The sequence below is a fragment of the Rhinatrema bivittatum genome, chromosome 3 (genome assembly GCF_901001135.1).
Source record: "Rhinatrema bivittatum chromosome 3, aRhiBiv1.1, whole genome shotgun sequence".
NCBI classification, from domain to species: domain Eukaryota; kingdom Metazoa; phylum Chordata; class Amphibia; order Gymnophiona; family Rhinatrematidae; genus Rhinatrema; species Rhinatrema bivittatum.
Window position 1 is genome coordinate 316,964,228 of NC_042617.1, and position 20,128 is coordinate 316,984,355.

General features: G+C 46.7%; 1 protein-coding gene across 1 annotated transcript in view; it reads left to right on the forward strand.

Annotated features, from left to right (window-relative positions):
• The window catches only part of HDAC2 (histone deacetylase 2), a 148,728-nt gene that overhangs the window by 23,883 nt on the left and 104,717 nt on the right, over nucleotides 1-20,128 (forward strand). The window contains exons 2-4 of the mRNA XM_029595238.1: nucleotides 1,849-1,961; nucleotides 9,166-9,283; nucleotides 16,526-16,600. Coding sequence (XP_029451098.1) covers nucleotides 1,849-1,961; nucleotides 9,166-9,283; nucleotides 16,526-16,600 — 306 coding nt within the window. The remainder of the gene's footprint in view (nucleotides 1-1,848; nucleotides 1,962-9,165; nucleotides 9,284-16,525; nucleotides 16,601-20,128) is intronic.

Genomic DNA, 20,128 nt, shown 5'->3' on the forward strand with positions numbered 1-20,128 from the left:
CCTCTGTCCCTCCCTCTCTCACATACAGGCTACCTCACTCTCTCGCGCACACACATCCCTTCATACAGGGCCCCTCTCTTGCATACACACCCTCACAAGCTCCCTTTCTCTTTCACACATACATCCTCACACAGGCTACCTATGACTCTCTCTCATAGAAACATAGAAATGACGGCAGAAGAAGACCAAACAGCTCATCCAGTCTGCCCAGCAAGTTTCACACTTTTTTTTTTTTTCTCATACTTATGTTACTCTTGGCTCTTAGTAACCTTTTGGTTCTATTTCCCTTCCACCCCCACCATTAATGTAGAGAGCAGTGTTGGAACTGCATCTAAGTGAAATATCAAGCTTAATTAGTTAGGGGTAGTAACCGCTGCAATAAGCAAGCTACACCCATGCTTATTTGTTTTCTCAGAGTATGTAATTCAGTCTTTGTTGGTTGTGCTCTGTCACACATACACAATCCCTTCACACAGACTAGCACCTTCACATACACACGAGCTCCCGATCTCTCTCTCTCTCTCTCTCTCTCTCTCTCTCTCTCTCTCTCTCTCTCTCACTCCTACACAATCTCCTTATAGAGGCTCCCTCTCTCTGAATCCCACACTCAAGCATCCCCCCATGCTCGCTCTCTCACCCATTGTCTCTCACTGGGGCCTTTATCTTTACTGCGAGCAGAGCACACTCTGTTCGTGGCACATGGGGGCCTTCCATCTTCGCCGCGAACGGAGCATGTCCCACGGCCCACGAGGGCCTTCATCTTTGCACGCTCCGTTCGTGGCATGCCAGGGTCTCCTTTGCTATTTTCTGCGCAGAATTTGGCAATTCTGTGCGGGGGAATTCTGCGCTCCGCAGTAGTGCAGAGTTCCCCCAGGACTAATTAGTACTACCTTTCAATGGTGGTGCAATAGGGGCAGGACTCTCCTGCTGTACGTTGACAGGAGCGCAGCAGAGAAACACTTCCTGCTCTTCCCCTACAACTGCCATAGATACTCAGTTGTTGAATCCTGCTGCTCGGTTTACTATCAGGCCGATACAGTACAGTGCCCTTGGACGCGCGTTTTCCCTTACCCCTTATTCACTAAGGGGAGGAAAACGCGCGTCCAACCCACGGCACCTAGTAGCACCCTCAACATGCAAATGCATGTTGATGGCCTTATTAGGTATGCCCGCGCGATACAGTAAGTAAAATGTTGCAGCCAAGCCGCACATTTTACTTTAAGAATTAGCGCCGACCCAAAGGTAGGCGCTAGTCTCTGCCGGCACCGGGAAAGTGCACAGAAAAGCAGTAAAAACTGCTTTTCTGTGCACCCTCCGACATAATATCATGGCAATATTAAGTCAGAGGTCCCGAAGAGAAAAAAAAGAAAAAAAATTTTTAAATGGGCCGGCAGCTGTTGGGCCAAAAACCGGATGGCTGTCAGTGGGCTCGAGAACCGATGCCGGCAAAATTGAGCGTCGGCTATCAAACCTGCTGACAGCCGCCGCTCCGGGCTAAAAGGAGGCGCTATGGACGTGCTAGTTTCTCTAGCACTTCCTTTTGGCTGTTTCTACCGCACCACCTAATTTAAATACTGAATCGAGCTCACCGGCGAGTGGACGTTCGCCGCTCTCCCGCGGACTTTACTGAATCGGCCTGTGAGTGGGCCAAACCAGCATTTGATTCAAGAGCTGTGAGTTGGCTCTGCGTGACGACTTTAGCTGTATGGTCTGGCTTTCAAAGCTCTGCTTCTCCAGTTCGTTTTCACCTAAAGTCATGCAGTGTAAAGCCTTAACAAGTAGCTGGATCAGTTGCCTCTCCAGGGAGTATCCAGGTCACTTTCCTCATTAATTGTTTCTTCTTTTTAGGCGATATTGGAAATTACTATTATGGGCAGGGTCACCCCATGAAGCCACACAGGATCCGCATGACCCACAATTTACTGCTCAACTATGGCCTGTACAGAAAAATGGAAATCTACGTGAGTGTTACTCTTGTTTGAAATATTTATATTAACATTATCATATTGTGATAATGACCAGCACATGAATTCATACAATCAAAATTGTCAAAGCTTCAATATTCAAACTCAATTGCCATCAGTCGGTGAGTTCTAATATATCTACAGTCTCCTATAATCCCAAAAGAAATAATCACCTGTTGGTTTATAATCCAGACACATGAACTAGAAAGCATAATGAAGTAATACCCCCTTTCACCGTGGGGTGGGACATTAATAACGCTTGTTCCCTGTACGCACCCGTATCAGTCCAGACTCCTGGGTTTTGCCCCCCCCCAGCAGATGGAGACAGAGAAGTTTTCAAAACAAAACTCTGCCTTATAGGATGGTGCCACCTACAGTCCGGCAGTATTTCTGTCTCCAGCAGATGGTGGAGGTGCAAGGCCTACAGTCTGTGCTGATTGTTCATTGTTTGAGAGTTTTCAGTCTGTAAAACCTTTTTACATGGATTAAAAAAAAAAAAAAAAAAAAAAAGCAGTTTCTGGCCTGAGCCTCCCAGGGGGTTTTGTAAGGTCCTGATGGGACCATCCCCCGCTGGTTGTTGAGGCAGCTGCATTACAGGGTCGCGGGCCCTCTTGTTCCAAGCTAACAGTTCGGTGCGACACAGGGGAGCCCGGTTCACTCCACCCCGGTGGATCAGGACTGTGGCCACTGTTGGGCAAGTCTTTAAAAAAAAAAAAAAAAGTTTGGATTTTCTGTCAGTGTCACTGGCGCTGCGGCTCTCTTCCCTCCCTGACTCTGCGCTTGGGCGGACAGTGATTATTTTTCTATTTTTTACAGAATTGAATTTTAGCTTTCTCAGGCCTGCTGCCCGATGCCGCGCTCATCTGCGTGCCGCACATGTAGCTCGGCCCGCGTGCGTCTTGCTCGGCGTGTCTTCCCAGGGGGGAGGGATCCTCCAGGGCTGCGAAAATGGTTAAAGGCAAGGCTGCCCGAGCTCCCTTCAGTGTTAGCTGCACCGAGATCAGCTGAGGCAGATCCGTTCCCGCTGGGTGTGGGAACGGAGGCCATTTTGGTGTCTTTTAGATTCGCGACTCGTGCAGCTATGGGGGAGGGGATTCTCCCGCCTCCTCTCTCTCCTCAGCCAGGGTTTCCTGGAGGGAGCGAACCTTTACAGCCTCTCTCACCTGCAACGGAGGATAGCCCCGAGGGATCTTCTGACTCCTCCTCCTCTTCCTCCTTCTCTGAGTTTATTTTATTTCTCCATAAGGTTTTTAAAGCCAGGAGGGGAAGGGAAGCTTCAGGCTGGGGGTAAAACATCCTCTAGTGGTCTTAAGTCTCTTTCTCGAAAGCGGTCTAAAGGAGTCTCTGGGTCCTCCAAAGCTAAGCGCCCTTTGCGTACATTGGCTCACCAGACAGATACTGATTCCACAGGTCAGGATACGGACCCAGGGGACCAGGACCTGCAGGGCAAACCTCCGATGGGGGTAGATACAGACCCTGATCAACATCCACAGGATCCAGCACGAGGCTCTCACATTGTGGAAGGAGATGACCCTAAGGTGGTCCATCTGTTTAGGAGGGAGGAGTTGGCTCCGCTTATCCCTGCCATACTCGGAGGGTTAGACATAGATGGGCTGCCAGAGGAGTCCAGGCTAGGGGCCATGGATCCAGTGTTGTTGGGTCTGAGGGGCCCGGCTACTTCCTTTCCTTCTCATTTTTCTGCCATGGACTTGCTATATAGAGAATGGGATACCCTGGATCTGGGATTGAAAGTTAGCAAGGCTATGGATAAGCTATATCCTCTTCTGGAGGAAGCAATTGACATACTGTGGGTGCCCAAGGTGGACACGGCGGTGTCCGCAGTCACCAAAAAGACCACAATCCCGGTTACCTGCAGGATAGAAAGTTGGAGCTGCAGCTCAAGAAAATGTTTGAAGCCTCTGCACTGGGAGTGCGGGCAGCTATGTGCAGCAATTTTGCCTTACGAGCGGGCCTTCGCTGGGTTCAGCAGTTACAAGCTAATGCTGGTCTTTCCGATGCAGAAGCACAGCAAGCAGGGCATCTGAAAGCTTCGATCGCTTATAGTGCGGATGCACTTTATGATCTGTTACGGACTTCGGCCAGATCCATGGTGTCAGCAGTCTCGGCTCATTAGCTCATGTGGTTAAGAAATTGGTCAGCGGATATTTCCTCCAAGGCTCAGCTGGGGTCGTTGCCTTTCAAGGGTAAATTGCTTTTTGCAAGGATCTCGAGGATATGATTCAATCCATGGGGGAGAACAAGGTTCACAGACTGCCAGAGGATAGGCCCAAGTCGAGGGGGCTCCTTTTCTTCACAGTCTCGATTAAGAGGGAATCGGAAATTTCGTCCGTCCAGAGCTCCAGCTTCTTCCTTTCGGCAAGCGTCCAGTCGCCAACAGTCCTGTTCTCAGCCCTTTCGTGGCAGACACTTTGGCAGAACCGGGGCTACCCAGTCCGCATCTGGGGCCAAGTCTTCCCAATGAAGGGACGCCGACCCATTCCTCTGTTCCAGCTGTCGGGGGCAGACTGTCCCTGGTTTACGAGGAATTGGTCAAGGTGACGTCTGACCAGTGGGTCCTTACTGTGATAAATCAAGGCTACGCTTTAGGTTTTGCACACCACCTTCCAGGGCGGTTTCTGGTCTCTCCATGCGGTTACGAAGAGAAATGACAGGCAGTACAAGATACCTTGCAATGCCTTCTGCAACACGCCATCACCCCCAGTTCCTCAGGCAGAGCAGCAAAAAGGGCGTTATTCCATTTAGTTTGTAGACCCCAAAAAAAGAGGGGTCCTTTCGACCCATTCTGGATTTGAAGCGCGTAAACCGCTGCCTCAGGGTGCCACGTTTTCGCATGGAGACGTTATGGTCAGTCATTGCCTCAGTAAGAAAAGGAGAGTTTCTGGCGACACTGGACCCTAACGGAAGCGTATCTTCACATAGGCATTTGGGCCGACCACCAGAAGTTTGAGGTTCTAGGTGATGGGTCACCATTTTCAGTTTTGAGCTTTGCCCTTCGGTCTTGCTGTCGCGCCCAGAACATTTACCAAGGTAATGGTTGCAGTAGCGGCTCATCTGCGCAGAGAGGGGTTCCTGGTGCATCCATGCCTGGACGACTGGCTAATTCGAGCAAAGTCAGAGTCACTCGGCCAGTTGGCAATTCGCAAAGTGCTTCAACTCCTGTGATCAACTTAGCCAAGAGCTGACTGGTGCCCACCCAGTCTTTGGAGTTTTTGGGAGCTCTATTCAACACTCAACAGGGGAGAGTGTTCCTTACCTCGGACTGAATTGTCAAGCTACAAGCACAAGTGCGGGACTTATTGGCCAACTGTCTCCCCAGAGTGCGGGATTATTTGCGGGTTCTCGGCTCCATGACGTCCACCCTGAAGGTGGTGCCCTGGGCCTTTGCTCATATGCGTCCTTTACAGTCAGCGTTGCTTTCGTGTTGGAATCCAGTCTCCGAACAGTTTCATTTACCTCTCCCTCTCACGGATATGGCGTGCTCCAGTCTTGACTGGTGGCTTATCTCGGACAACTTATCCCAAGGAGTTCCCCTGGAGGTAACCACGGACGCCAGCCTCTCCGGTTGGGGAGCGGTTTGCCTGAGGAAGTCTGAGCAGGGACAATGGTCCCAGGAAGAATATCAGTGGTCGATCAATTGTCTGGAAACCAGGGCAGTGTGGTTAGCGTTGCAAGCGTTCTGCCCTAGGGGAAGTCAGTCAGAATTATTTGTGACAATGCGACCATGGTGGCTTATATCAATCACCAAGGGAGAACAAAGAGCCAGCCAGTGGCCACAGAAGCCCATCAGCTGGGCGGAGAAGCATTTAGTAAGTATTGCGGCGTCTCACATAGCAGGAGTCGAACGTTCAGGCAGACTTTCTCAGTCGGCACTGCCTTGATCCCGGGGAATGGGAGCTCGCAGATGAAGCTTTCCAGCTCATATGCGACATGTGGGGCATACCCCACATGGATCTCATGGCAACGTTTCAGAACGCCAAGGCTCCGCGCTTCTTCGGTCGCCGCAGAGAAACAAGAGCAGAAGGGGTAGATACTCTGGTGCTGCCCTGGCCGACCGATGTGCTGCTATATGTCTTCCCTCCTTGGCCGCTGATAGGCCAAGTGCTCAGGAGAGGAGATACACCCAGCAAAAGTCATCCTCGTAGCTCCAGAGTGGCCGAGACGGCCTTGGTTTGCAGACCTGGTCAATCTGGCTGTGGCGGGTCCCCTGCGGTTGTCACTGCTCCTGGACCTTCTCCAGCAAGGGCCTGTATGTTTGGAAGAGGATTGCTTTTGTCTAGCGGCATGGCTTTTGAGAGGTGCCGCCTGAGGAGCAAAGGGTATTCGAACGCTGTGGTGGCAAGACGTCAGCCTCGCGCGTGTGGAGAATCTTTGAATCTTGGTGCGTGGCCTGGGCGATTGTTCTTACTCTGTCTTCGGTGTCGGATATTTTAGGTTTCTTACAATTCAGATTCGCCAAGGGATTATTGTGTAGTTCCCTGAGGGTTCATGTAGCAGCTCTTGATTGTTTGCGCAGTTCCATTCAAGGTGAGGCACTGGCTGCTCACCCCAATGTGGCTAGTTTCATAAAGGGGGCAAAGCATTTACTCCCCCGATCAGGCACCCTTGTCCTTCTTGAAATCTGAACTTGGTTCTCTCAGCTCTGTGTATGGCGCCCTTTGAGCCTCCGAAAACGGCTACAATAAAGGATCTCTCGTTAAAGGTGATTTTCCTTATCGCTATCACATCTGCTCGCAGGGTATCGGAGCTCCAGGCTCTATCCTGTAGGGAGCAGTTTATGAGAATTTCGGTTTCTGGTGTGTCCTTGTGGACGGTTCCTTCCTTTCTTCTGAAGGTGGTGTCTGCTTTTCACGCGAATCAGTCAGTGGAGCTTCCATCATTTCCCGTTTTGGACCGGTCAGACCCTTTGTCTAAAGACTTACGAAGCTGGGCGTTGTTGCGTTATCCGGAAGTTACTAACGTGTTTTGTGTGACGGACCATCTTTTTGTGCTGTGGGCTGGTCCGAAACGAGGAAATATGGTATCTAAAGCTACAATTTCATACTGGTTGAAAGAGGCTATAGGCTTGGCATATTTGCTGCGTGGTAAGTCTGTACCATTTGGTCTTCGGGCTCATTCTACCCATTCGCAGGTGGCTTCTTGGGTGGAGTGTCAAATGGTCTCACCGCAGGAGATCTGCAGGGTGGCGACTTGGAAGTCTTTGCATACCTTTGCCAGACACTATAGACTGGATGTTCAGGCACAGAGTGACGGAAGCTTTGAAGAAGCAGTGCTTAGTGGGCCTCTCCAGATCCCATCCCAGGTAAGAAAGCTCTGGTACATCCCAGGAGTCTGGACTGATCCGGGTACATACAGGGAAAGGAAAATTAGTTTCTTACCTGATATTTGTTCCTGTAGTACCACGGATCAGTCCAGAGTCCCGAGCAGGGAACGTATGGAAGTAAGGGAGAGTCCACTCAGTTATTGATTGATTTGTTTTCAGATCTGCAGAAATTGGATTGACTGTCCACAAGTGGTTCTACAGGTTCAGTTCCTAGGAGAGTTAAGTGAACCGGTTATTTCTTTTTCTTGTTGAAGGGTTATTGTACATAGTTATGGTGGCTTTTTTGAGAGCCATTCTGCTTTGACATTGAGTAATACTGCCAGACTGTAGGTGGCACCATCCTATATAAGGCAGAATTTTGTTTTGAAAACTTCTGTCTCCATCTGCTGGGGGGGCAAAACCCAGGAGTCTGGACTGATCCGTGGTACTACAGGAACGAAAATTATCAGGTAAGAAACTAATTTTCCTTTATCAATGAGTATAGTCAGCTAAATATGTCACGTGGCAACACACATATGAAAGGAATCCAAATACCCCAAAAAGATAGTTTCCCCTTCATACCCCATGTTAAATTTTTTCATCCTTACTACCTTCCAAACTTTTTTCATCCACTCAGTGTCAGCACAGACCCTCTCTTCCCATACCTGGCTGTGACACAGTTCACTGCCAATTTTCAATTAGAAAACTGTGAATTTGCTTTAAGCAATTGCTTTGTAGTTCCATCCCCAATAAAAGGAAAAAAAAAATCTCTAGTGCAGCAACTACACAAGGAATTCTTGAAATTGTAGGTTGTATGTCTGTCCCAAAATTCCTGAACCAAGGGCAGATCCACCATAAATAATCAAAGGATCCCATCATTCCATAGTTTTGCTAACAGAAGAAATATGGGGGTCCCATTTATGGATTCTTTGTGGAGTAATAAGCAATCTCATTAGTATTTTAATTTTGGATATTTAGCATACTAAAGGAGGGCATTTCAAGGTTTACTTCCAAGTGACTGGCCAGGAAGAATCAGAATCTTGCAGTCCTGGGACATTTTCCCATATTTGATATATCCAAGACCCATAGTCTCAAAAAGTTAACTGCTCAGATCCCAAAGGCTGATGGTGTGTTAAAAGATATGTGTTGCCCCTCTCATTGACAAAATGTCTAATCTGAAGATACTGAAATAGAGAGTAGGTTGCCCATCAAATTCTGCACTTCCACCTTAGTTAGGAAGGACCCTGGGAGACCTTGGGTGCATAATGGGGTGTATATGGAGTACTGAAGTGAGAGAGATCTTTTGCAAATCTTACTCCAGATAAATAACCACGGTGGAAATGAGTGATAAACTCCCTCCTTTTTTCATTCATAAATGGGGTTCGCTGTCCTCACCCAGTGAGCCTGTGCCCTAGGTTGACAGCAACAATAAATGACTCGTGCATAGATTACAATAAATTAGGTTACTCAGCCCCTCTTGCAGCTTTAGATAGAGATAAAATATTGAAAGGAATCCAAGCTTTCTTTCTCTGCCAAATACAATTTGGAACATTTTTTTTTGCAATAAAAAAAACAAAAAAACCTCTTCCTGGGCGCTATATTAGGTAATTAAGAAAATAGATTCTACCCCAAGTTCTTTTTCTATGTTTTGATAACATCAGTACTTGACAACCAGGAAACAACCATATCTTTCCAGATTAATAAACCAGATTTAACCTCTTTCCTAATTCAAAGTACATAAAAAGCTAATGAGATTGTCTGCGTGTGAAATAAACTCCCTCCTTTGCTGTATCTTGTAGCTGTCAGCTTGGCACCCTCTCTCCCTGCTTATAAAGAGTATGATCTGTCAGAATAACGTTAGGGGGTTTGTTTCTTCACCAGCGACCGCACAAGGCAACAGCTGAAGAAATGACCAAGTACCACAGTGATGAGTACATCAAATTTCTTCGATCAATACGGCCAGACAACATGTCCGAGTACAGCAAGCAGATGCAGAGATGTGAGTCTTTCTTGGCTTGTCATGGCAGTGTACGGCTCGAAACCGCGTGGCTCCACGGTAACCGTTTAGCGACCAGCGTGGGGGACCCTCGCCTACAGCGGTCAAGCCCAAAGGTTCTGTTTTACACGGTTTGAAAAGCAAATCTTTGAGGTGCTGTCCAGAAAATGACACGTGCAGCAAAACAGTACTTTGTAAATATTTATTTAGAAGATACTCCTGCACGTGCTAATGCAGAGCAGGTGCTGCAGCTCAGAGACTCACACTCATGATAGAAAACCCTTCCCTTTGGAGAGAAGAACACGTTTTAAAATCTTTCAGGAAGCTCTCGTGGTTACCGCAAGGACTTCTATTTGAAAACACTTTGTGATGTCCAAAACTATGCTCGCGAGTCCCAGTGTGTGTTGCTTTTATTTATCAGAAATCTCACACTGGGCAGAAAAATCGAGGTAATGTTTCTGATGGAAGTGATTAAAACACTCCATCCCGGCAGTGCATTTCCTGCCCAGTGTGGGGCGACCTTCCTGTTTTCACAGCACGTCAGCAGGCTTTGCCGCTTTTTTTTTTTTTCTCCGCTGCACTTTTTGCTTCCTTTTCTAGCGATTCTTGGTTTAGCTAGGCCCTGCTGCTTATTTTCTCACACAGGGGATTCTTTTGAACATGGATTGCCTGCATCATGCAAAATTCATAGCCTCGCAGCTTGCTGATTTAGACATCAATGTCTTTGTTACACTTTTATACCACCTTCCTTTAAACTAAAGCTTAACCCAAAGTAGCTTACATAATAGTGTAATATTTATTAGATTGCTGCTGAGTGCCTCTTGATACTAAACTACCACTTCTGCCATCTCAGGCTGCAAGTGAGAGGAATCAGAGGGGGGCCCAATCAGTGAGTGTTAGTGAGATGGGGGGGTGAGGAGGAGGAGTCAGGGGGCCCCAGTTGTGAGTATTAGTGAGATCAGAAGGTGGGGAAGGAATCGGAAGGTCACATCATAAGAAGTTGCCATACTGGGTCAGACCAAGGGTCCATCAAGCCCAGCATCCTGTTTCCAACAGTGGCAAATCCAAGTCACTGTTAATGAAATTGGGAGGCATAGTCGGATGGGAAGGCAATCGAGTGTCCTACTCAGTGAGTGTTGGTGAGATCAGTGGGATGGGGAGAGGGTAAAGGGGGAGCCCAGAGTCCCAGGCTCTGGGTGTTAGGAAGATCAGGAGGTAGGGCAGGAGTCTCGTATTTTGTGAAATATTTTCCCAATGGAAAAGTTGTTGACTTTGGACTTTTCCTTTCTGTCTGTAACTGATTGGTCAGGCAGAGGAATAAGAAAAGGTGCCGAGGAGGGCAACAAAACTCATAAAGGGAGTGGGGCACCTCTCCTATGATGAGAGGCTCGCAGGCGAGGGCTCTTCAGCTTGGAAAAGAGACTATTTGGAGGGGACATGATAGTTTATAAAATCATGAGTGGGATGGATCCAGGAAATAAAGGACGGTTATTTACCCTTTGAAAATACTGAAACAGAGGGACACTGCATGAACCTAACAAGCAGCAGAGTCAGAACAAATCACAGGAAGCACTTTGTCACTCTGCGCACTGTCAGGCTGTGTAATCCGTTGCCAGAGGATGTGATCAAGGCGATGAGCACAGCGGGGTTTAAAGGAGGTTTGGACAAGTTCCTGGAGGAAAGGTCCATAACCCATTATTAGCCAGGCAGACTAAGGAAAGTGATTGCTATCCCTGGGAGTGAGTAGCAGGAATTAGATACACCTTGTGACCCGGACTGGCAAACTGATGGAGACAGGATGCTGGGCTCAATGGACCTTAATCTGACCCAGCGTGGCACTTTATGTTCTTAGGACTGATGCGCCCACTTGGGTAGGGTTTCTGTTTATAGTCATTGTTCTGTGCCTTAGCAAATAATGGCAGCTTGGTGAGATTGGGACCAGTCAGAGGAATTAGCCTTGTCAGTGTAACAGGCATGAAGGAAGAGGAGGTTCCAGACCACAGGTGAATTCCAGGGGCACCAAATGAGATCCTTAAGCTGTCGTTTAACAAGGGACTTAAGAAAGAGCAGGCACCAGCAGCACAGCAGTAACTCGGCAGTATAGTGTTCGCAGCTCCTCTGCAGATGTTTGCTTTCTCTTAATACTCTGATCTTTTTTGCGTTTAGGACAGGGGTCCCAAAAGTATGACCTGAGGGTCGGTTGTGGCCTTTGGCTGAATTTCATCCCGCCCCCGCAACAGTGACAGGAGAAGTTTGATCTACCCGTAGCAATGACCACTGAAGGAAAGTTCAGAGTGCAAGTGGCAGCACTTCAGAGCGGCATGAGCAGGGCAGGCCATTGCTGGTGTCCGTGCTGCTTGAGCAGGGGGAAGAGTCTGCATCACAACCTTAAGGAGGTTTAGACCACTGTGAGGCTACAGGGAGGAAGGCACTGACGGTAGCAAGCTGCCAGGGAATGCCTGCTAAGGATGGTTCCTGGCCTTAGGAGTTCAAGCTCTGGAGAGGCAGACTGTAGAAATCCTCATTCTTATAAACTGGATACCAAGTCTGAGTGTTTCTCTCTGCATTAGGGTCCCCAAAGGAGATTGTTTTGCTTATACCACGAATCCGGCATATTGAAAGAGAAGGGAGGTGAGAGGTGGGGAAGGAAGTAGAGCGGGTGCAACACACAAACACCCCATCTCGCCATCCATCCACCTTTCACCCTGCCTGCCTGCCCCCTACATTCCTAGGTGGGGAGATATTGAGTAGGGGGGGATAAGGTTGCTGGGGATATGCAGACTTGTTAACTTTGATGAAATCTAGAAATAATCTTTTCCTCTTCAGCCAGCCAGACCAGTCCAGATGCATGGGTTTATGCCTCCCAGACAGAGATGGAGACACAGACTAACAGGCTTGATGACATCCCCTTACATAGATTCCTGTGCTGACCTCGGCCTACCATATCAATATTCTGTCTGCAACAGATGGCAGGCAAACATCCTGTGCTGTGAGCTGAAGGATGGTTAAGCTGGTGAAGTAGAGAGAGATTTGGATTTCTGAGGTGAAAGTCTTGTACGCCCTCCCTCACTTGAACACAGCCAATGGACCAGAAGGCTTCTAGTTACTGAAACAGGGTTCTTTCTGGCTATGGGTACTGGAATTACCCCTCTTCCCCCTCCCCCCCCTTTTTTTTTTTCTCCCTTCCATGGTCTTTCTCAAAAAAAAAAAGAGAGAGACTAAAGACTTCTTTTGCTCTATTTTCCTCGCTTCTCCTGAGCCCTGTGTCTGTGCCTGCTTCCTGTTTGTTAAAGCTGTTTAAAACAAATAAAGGGAAGAGAACATCTGAGGGTAGGTTGGCGTTTTTGGGTTGTTAGCAATGTGGTCAGGGACCTCAGGCTGAGGTAGAGGTAAGGGAAGAAGCAATGGCATTTATTTAGGCGCGTGATAAACACTCAGTTTATGGTGCTTGTAGATTGCACTGTCAGGGAGAAGCCTCTGTAAATTTTGTGGGGTAGCAGAGGGACAGCACGCAGTCGTCTGTCCCTTGAGGGAGTTGCATTGGTGGGGTTGTCTGCAGGATGTACCTGCTGTCGTGCTTGCTGCCACAGCAGAAACAGCAGCCATGTTGAACTGCAAAAAGGGAAGTAGCTCAGAGTGAGGGCCTTCTACGCTGGATCTGGTGGTCTTGGACATCGCAGCGATCTGGTCCATGGCTCCACTGGGCAGAGTTCCAAGAGACGTAGCTCCTTTTCCTTCATATGGAGATGCGATTCCTTCCTCTCTTTCCACAGAGATGTGAAGTGTTTGCATCAGGCTCATGATTTCCCATTGTAGTTCTGTTCAGGAAAAGAAGCTGTATGGATGACACCTTTTTGAAATTGCTTTATATAGGAGTGGTGGTTCAGGTCCCACCCTCTCAAGAGGGTCAGGGTAGTCAATTTGCTGTACTTTGGGGGTACCTAAGAAGGAGGATGCATTCTGCACTAATCTGGATCTGAAGCAGGCTGACAAGTCTCTGAAGGTGTTCCACTTTAGGATGGCAAGACTGTAGTCAGTTACAGTAGCAATGCGGCAAGGAGAATTTTTAATGTTAGATCTGATGGAGGTGTTTCTACATTTCCTGGTAAAAGAAGGACTTAAGAATTATCTTCACTTTGCTATGATTGAGTGGTACTTTCAGTGTCAGGCTCTTTTGGGTTGGCACAGCTCCAAGATCTTTTTTTCAGGGTAGTAATGTGTCAGCGACCCTGTGTTAGAGGTATTTTGGTGCATTCGTGTCTGGGCGATTGGTTGCTCCGAGCAAAGTCAGCCCAGGAAAGCAAATCGGCAATGGCCAGAGTGAATCAATTATTGCAGGACCTGGGCTAGATTTTCAGTTTTGACAAGAGTAACTTGTTGCCCTCTCAATCCTTGAAGTACATGAGGGTTTGGCTGGATCTAGTTGACAGATGTAAGGATCCGGCAGGTGCATGGTTTATTGTGGATTCATTGATCCATGGTGTGGATTTATCTTCAGGTATTGGGTTCCATGGCTTGGGCAAGGGGTGCATATGAGGACCTTACTCTCAAAGTGATCCCCTCAGTCCCAGGTATATTCCCGCTGATGACATAATCCAGGGAGAGTTTTGCTTTGGTAGCTCATACACAAGAACCTGGAAATGGGAATGGATCTTGAATCTCGAGTCTCCCGTTTGGATAAAGGTAACTTCGAATGCCAGTCTCTGGAGTTGGGGCATTCACTGTTAAAATCCAGTGGCTCAAGGCACTTGTGATTCATCATTTGGTTGTAAACCAGAATAAGTTAATCCCTTCCGTTTGCTCTCATTCTTCAGGATCAGGCAGTCAGGATCTTGTTGGCCATTACTACAGTGGAGACGTGTTTTCCCAAGGGGGGAACAGATGTTGGCATATGGCGTAAGGGGTAGATCTGCTTGTTAGACTGGGCAGAGAAGCATGCAGAAAGTCTCTCTGCTGCTAATAGCAGGAGTAAAGAATGTACAAGCAGACCTCCTTGGTTGCTACAGACTGGACCCCAGAGAACAGTCTGTCCCAGGAGGCATTCTCCCAGGTTGCATCCAAACTGGAAGAACCAGAGGTAGATTTGATGGTGGTCAGCAGAAATGCATAGGTGCAAAGATTTTCAGCTGAAGAAAGGTAAGAGGCTCATCTGGTTTGGTTTGATTTAAAATTGGCCAGTTCAGAGTCGTCTTTAGGTGTTCCCTCCATGTCTTCAGATACGAAGAGTTTTGCAGAAGATTCCTAAGCATCTGAGACTATTGTTATTGGTAGCTCCTGATTGGCCAAGGTGTCCTTGGTACGTGGATCTAGTGAGAATACTAGATGGGATCCGCTGCTGATGACTCAGGACATGAACCTACAGTTCAAGCACTAATGGTTCACAAGGATCCATCTCCATTTTGTCTTACGGCTTGGCTCTTGAGAAGGGCCCATCTGTCAGAGAAGGGATATTCTGAGGGTTTGTGGTACAAGAGAATTTCCTCATACTTGGCGTATGTGAGAGTCTGAAAGTTGTCTGGGGTTTGTGCTCAGAGAGGAAGATCTCTGAGAGAGGAGCTTCAGTGCTGGCTATCTTAGAATTCCTTCAGGAGAGGTTGGACAAAGATTGGCTCTTAACTACCTAAAGATGCAGGTGTAGGGGCTGTTGCCTGTTAGAGTCCGGTTGTTGGGCATATCTTTGTCATCTCATCCAGATGTCTCATTTCCTTCAGGGAGTGAAGCATATTCGCTCTCCAGTGAGAGTCAGTAACTGCCTAGAATCTGAATTTGGCATGGACATGTCTGCTTGGTCATCCATTTGAGCCTCTGAGAGAGGTGTCGTCATTTAAGCTGCTTACTCTTAAGGTGGTGGGTTTTTTTTTTGCTAGCAGTCTGTTCCACCAGACTCTGTTCTAGGGAGCCCTTTTTTGAGTTTTTCAGATGACAGTGAAGATTCATGTGGTTCTTTCATTCCTCCATAAGGTGGTTTTCACCCTTTTCATCTTGACCGGATGATGAGTCCTTTATTTTTAAAGGGACTCGGATGGAGAAATGTGCTCAACTTTATCGTTTGGATGTTAAGAGAGGAGTTCTTCAGTATTTACAGGTCACTGATTGTTTCAGGACCTCAGAGCTTCGCTTTGTTCTTGTTTAGTAGCTCTGGAAAAGGTGAAGCAGCTTTGAATGCTTCAATAGCTCATTGGATTAAGGAAGGAATACATGAGGCTAACATATCCAAGAGATTGCCGCTTTCCAAGAAATTGGGGGAATCTTCTACCAGGGTGCAGGCAGCTTCATGGGCATAATTTAGCCTGGTGTCACCTTTGGAGATTTGCAGAGTGACAATCTGGTCTTTCTTGCATAGTCCTTCAAAGCACTATTATATTGACTTTTGAGCCAGGACAGGGCTTTCTTTGGTTGAGAAATCTTGAGAGTGGACTTGGCAGTGTCCACCCAGCAAAAAGGTAGCCTGGGTACATCCCATCGTCTGGATTGGTCTGGCTGGACGAAGAGGAAGGAGAAATTAATTACCTGATAAAGTCCAGCCAGAGCAGTCCAGGATCCTCCCTGTTCTGCCTGATTCATTTTCAGAGTAACTGCTTGAGGGTGTTGGCACAAGGAATATTAAGATAATAAACCTATCTGTTTCTTGTTTTGTTTGTTTTCAATTGGAAGCCCACTGGCTTTTGCATAGAGTGTGAGGAAAGACTTATTATAAAGACTTATTGTATTAAAAATGTTTATCTTAGCTTGTTACATAGAATACTTCTAGGTGGAGATCAGCACAGGGCCTATGTAATTTGACGTCAGCAAGCCCCTGTTAGTGTCTGTTTCCATCTGGCAGACATACACTCTGGGAACCCTGCCTCCTCCCAACCCCAGCTTTTCAAATCACTGAAAGAAGAAGTGATCTCCCCCCCCCCCATCTCAAACATTTCTCAGCAAACAACTCTAAGAAGCTCTCTCCCCCTCCCCCAATTCAGCAAACTCTGAGGAGGACCTCTCCCCTGCACACTGAGTGATTTGAAATTTCCTATGTGGCCCTTCTCTTGAAAAGTTTGGGGACCATGCTTTAGGAGATGGGATATAGTTTAAGAAGCAATTTAACTTCATTTGTTTGGGGATTTTTGGAGCAGACTGCAGAGGCCTAGAGGTCAGCATCCTGTCATAATTACAGCACATTTTACTTGGTATAATGCCCTTATTTCTACACTTGCTAATATTTTCCCCTTTGTCTATCTTACTAATACCATTTTCTGTCTGCAGTCAATGTAGGAGAAGACTGCCCTGTGTTTGATGGCCTATTTGAGTTCTGCCAGCTTTCGACCGGAGGCTCTGTAGGTAAGGATATTTATTCCCTTTCCTACTGGTTGGATTCAGCAGAATTGGAAACCAAAGGGGAGTTTGGGAAATTTGTGACAGTCTAAACCCTGGATCACCAACCCACTGCTCTTCCAGAGGCTCCCAAAAGTTGTCTTGGGGCTAAAGGGAGGGAGGGACTGTAGTCAGCACAGAGCCAAGGAAGGAGAACCTCCAGCAGCTCTCATACAGGGTCAGGTAGTGCCCACTCATGAGTGAGAGCCAAATCTTTGGGCTGAAGGAAGGAGAGTGCATTTGGTAGCCTCTGCAGGGCTCTGCATAACAGTCAGGTCCAACGAGCCACTCTGAGTTTTGGGCTGAAGAGTGGAAAAGCTGCAGAGGAGAGAAGCCTTTTGCCACTTCTACCCTGGGCTCAATTTAGATGGTAGGAAATTTAAACACTACAAGCCAAAAATTAATTTCCATCACTGCTGCCGCTTTTGTGGGGAGAAGGTTCCCTAGATACAGCCTTGCTGCTCTTCCCGTTCAGGCCCTAGGGAGAGGATTCCCCTCACCCTTTCTGCTTCCCTTTTTACTTGGATTGCAGGAAGGACAACTACTGAGGTCCATTCTGCTTTCTTCCTCCAGTGCTATGTACTGTAGGGAGACTGCACTGCTAATGGCATTGCTCTAATTCATTGCATGCTGCCAAATTAGCAACAAACGTTGCAGCCAAGAATACCATACTTAAAAAGAGAATATGGTGGAAGATAATGACTTCTTAAGACCATCATATCTGACCATTTTCCCTTAGCTCACACCTTTTCATGGTATCAAGCCCAGTTACTTTCAGGTACTGTAGGACAGTGTTCTGCTGAGGGCTGAGTTGCTTTCCTAACTCCTAATTGCCAAAGTTTGAAAACTCTCTTAATTTAGTATAACTTTTTTTCTTCATTTTTTCCCCAATATATATTGCTTTATTGCTTTTTGATTCTGTTCTTCTGTGTGACTGGATTATTGTTTGGTTTAAGGCACCATTACAGTGTGTCAGCACTGTTTATGGATCAATTGTACAGTAACCCCTGAGGCAGACAGTACGCTGAAACATGATAGTCTGGTTGTATATTTGTATTTGTTTTTTAATTTTAATAAATATTCAGCTGTTTTCTTTAAAGTTTTGTCTGAGCTTTAATTTAGTTTTTAAAATGCCCTTGTACTTAATTGTTTGCTTATTTATATATTTGTATGTGCACTACTATTATTTTTAACTTGGATTATTGCTTTGCCAATAGATATTTTATTCTGCTGTTGCATTTGTCTGGTGTGCGACTGATTAACTCCCCTACCCCCCCAAAAAAACACCAACATATCTCCATTAGTGCTTTATTTCTCCTGCTGCTTATTTTCGGGCTGATACAGTAAACTGCGCGGGAGAGCTGGCGAGCACCCGCTCTCCCGGCACGCGCCCAGGCCACTCTCCTGGGCGCGCGATTCACTAAGGAAAGGTATGCAAATTAGGGCCTGTGGTAAAAAGGAGGCGCTAGTGACAGCAGATGCATAATTTTACCGGTATCGGCTGTCGAACCCGCTGACAGCCACAGGTTTGGAAAACGGACGCCGGCAAAATTGAGCGTCCGTTTTCCAACCCACGGGCTGCGGGCACATTTTTTTTTTGGGGGGGCCTCCGACTTAATATCGCTGTGATATTAAGTTGGAGGGTGTACAGAAAAGCAGTTTTTACTGCTTTTCTGTACACTTTCCTGGTGCTGGCCAAAATTAACTCCTACCTTTTGGGTAGGCGTTAATTTCTGAGATTAAAATGAGCGGCTTGGCTGCACATTTTACTTTCTGTATCGCATGGGACTAACTAATAGGCTCATCAACATGCATTTGCATGTTGCAGGCGCTATTAGTTTTTTTTGGGGGGGGGGGTTGGCCGCGCATTTTCAACGCGCTATTACCCCTTACTGTATAAGGGGTAAAAATAGCGTGTTGAAAACGGGGGCTAACGGTGTGGTCAGCCGAGCGCACCATATTGAATCGGCCCATTTGTTTTGTGTGTTGCTGGAATCTTACATTTGTTGTCTAGCTATTATCTTTGCAGCTTATTTTAATTCCCTGTGTTTTTAAGATAAATACAGGGCTGTAGGTAACAGAGTTGTGGGTGTGGTGTGTAATCAGTTGCACAGCAAGGGGTATTGAACCAAGAAAATAATAAAAGCTAGGTACAGCTACAGATCAAAAGAGAGGCTGTTTATTCCCTCCCAAACCTAGGGTGTTTCCTTCTTGAATAGTCTTCCAAGGTCTTAGGTTAAGTGAATAATATAGAACCTAAGTACCAATCTCACAACTTGTTTGTTAATCACTATTAACAAAATGTCCTTTATTCAGTGCATCAGTTGTGCTTATGTCCCAAGACCTATCATTTGGACAGTTAAGGACTGTCCCATTTGCTTTCAGCTGTCTGCCATGAAAAAGGGACTAATTCATATGACAGAGAAAATATCTAGGTTTCAAAAATCCTCCCCTTCCTTGAAGCATCCAGAATCTCTCTCCTAACACCCACAGAGGAATAAAAAACCCAGGCACAAATGGTTTACAGTGGGCATGCTAAAACAAGACCTGTGAGTCTGAGATGTGCAATTTCCCCACCTTTGAAACATTGTGTATCCGATCCCACTCCCAAAGAGAGGTCAAATATCCAGGATTCAGAAACCCTGGAATAAATGGATAAAAGTGGGCTCTGGCAGAATAAGGCTGATGAAGAGACACCCTCTCTCCCCGCTGTTACCCTTACATAATGACTCATTTACATTGGAAAATGAAGAAGACCCAGCAATAGAATATGAAGTAATTTCTGAAAGGGAAGTAGTCACTCAACACACCCAGAAACCCTCTAACAAGGTCAAATGTTATAAAAGAAAGCTTCTTATGCTGGGAGACTCAATCATCAGAGGGAACTCACTTTGATGGGGAGCAGCAGTTAAATCACAAGCGATTGTGATAAATTGCAGGAGGACCTTGAGAGACTGGAAAATTGGGCATCCAAATGGCAGATGAAATTTAATGTGGATAATTGAAGGTGATGCATATAGGGAAAAATATCCCATGCTTAAAGTTACATGATGTTAGGTTCCATATTAGGAGCTACCACCCAGGAAAGAGATCTAGGCGTCATAGTGGATAATACTTTGAAATCGTCAGCTCAATGTGCTGCGGCAGTCAAAAAAGGAATTATTAGGAAGGGAATGGTGAATAAAATGGAAAATGTCATAATGCCTCTATATCGCTCTATGGTGAGACCGCACCTTGAATACTGTGCACAATTCTGGTCACCGCATCTCAAAAAAGATATAGTTGCGATGGAGAAGGTATAGAGAAGAGCGACCAAAATGATAAAGGGGATGGAACAGCTCCCCTATGAGGAAAGACTAAAGAGGTTAGGACTGTTCAGCTTGGAGAAGAGACGGCTGAGGTGGGATATGATAGCGGTGTTTAAAATAATGAGAGGTCTAGAACGGGTACATGTGAATCGGTTATTTACTCTTTTGGATAATAGGACTAGGGGGC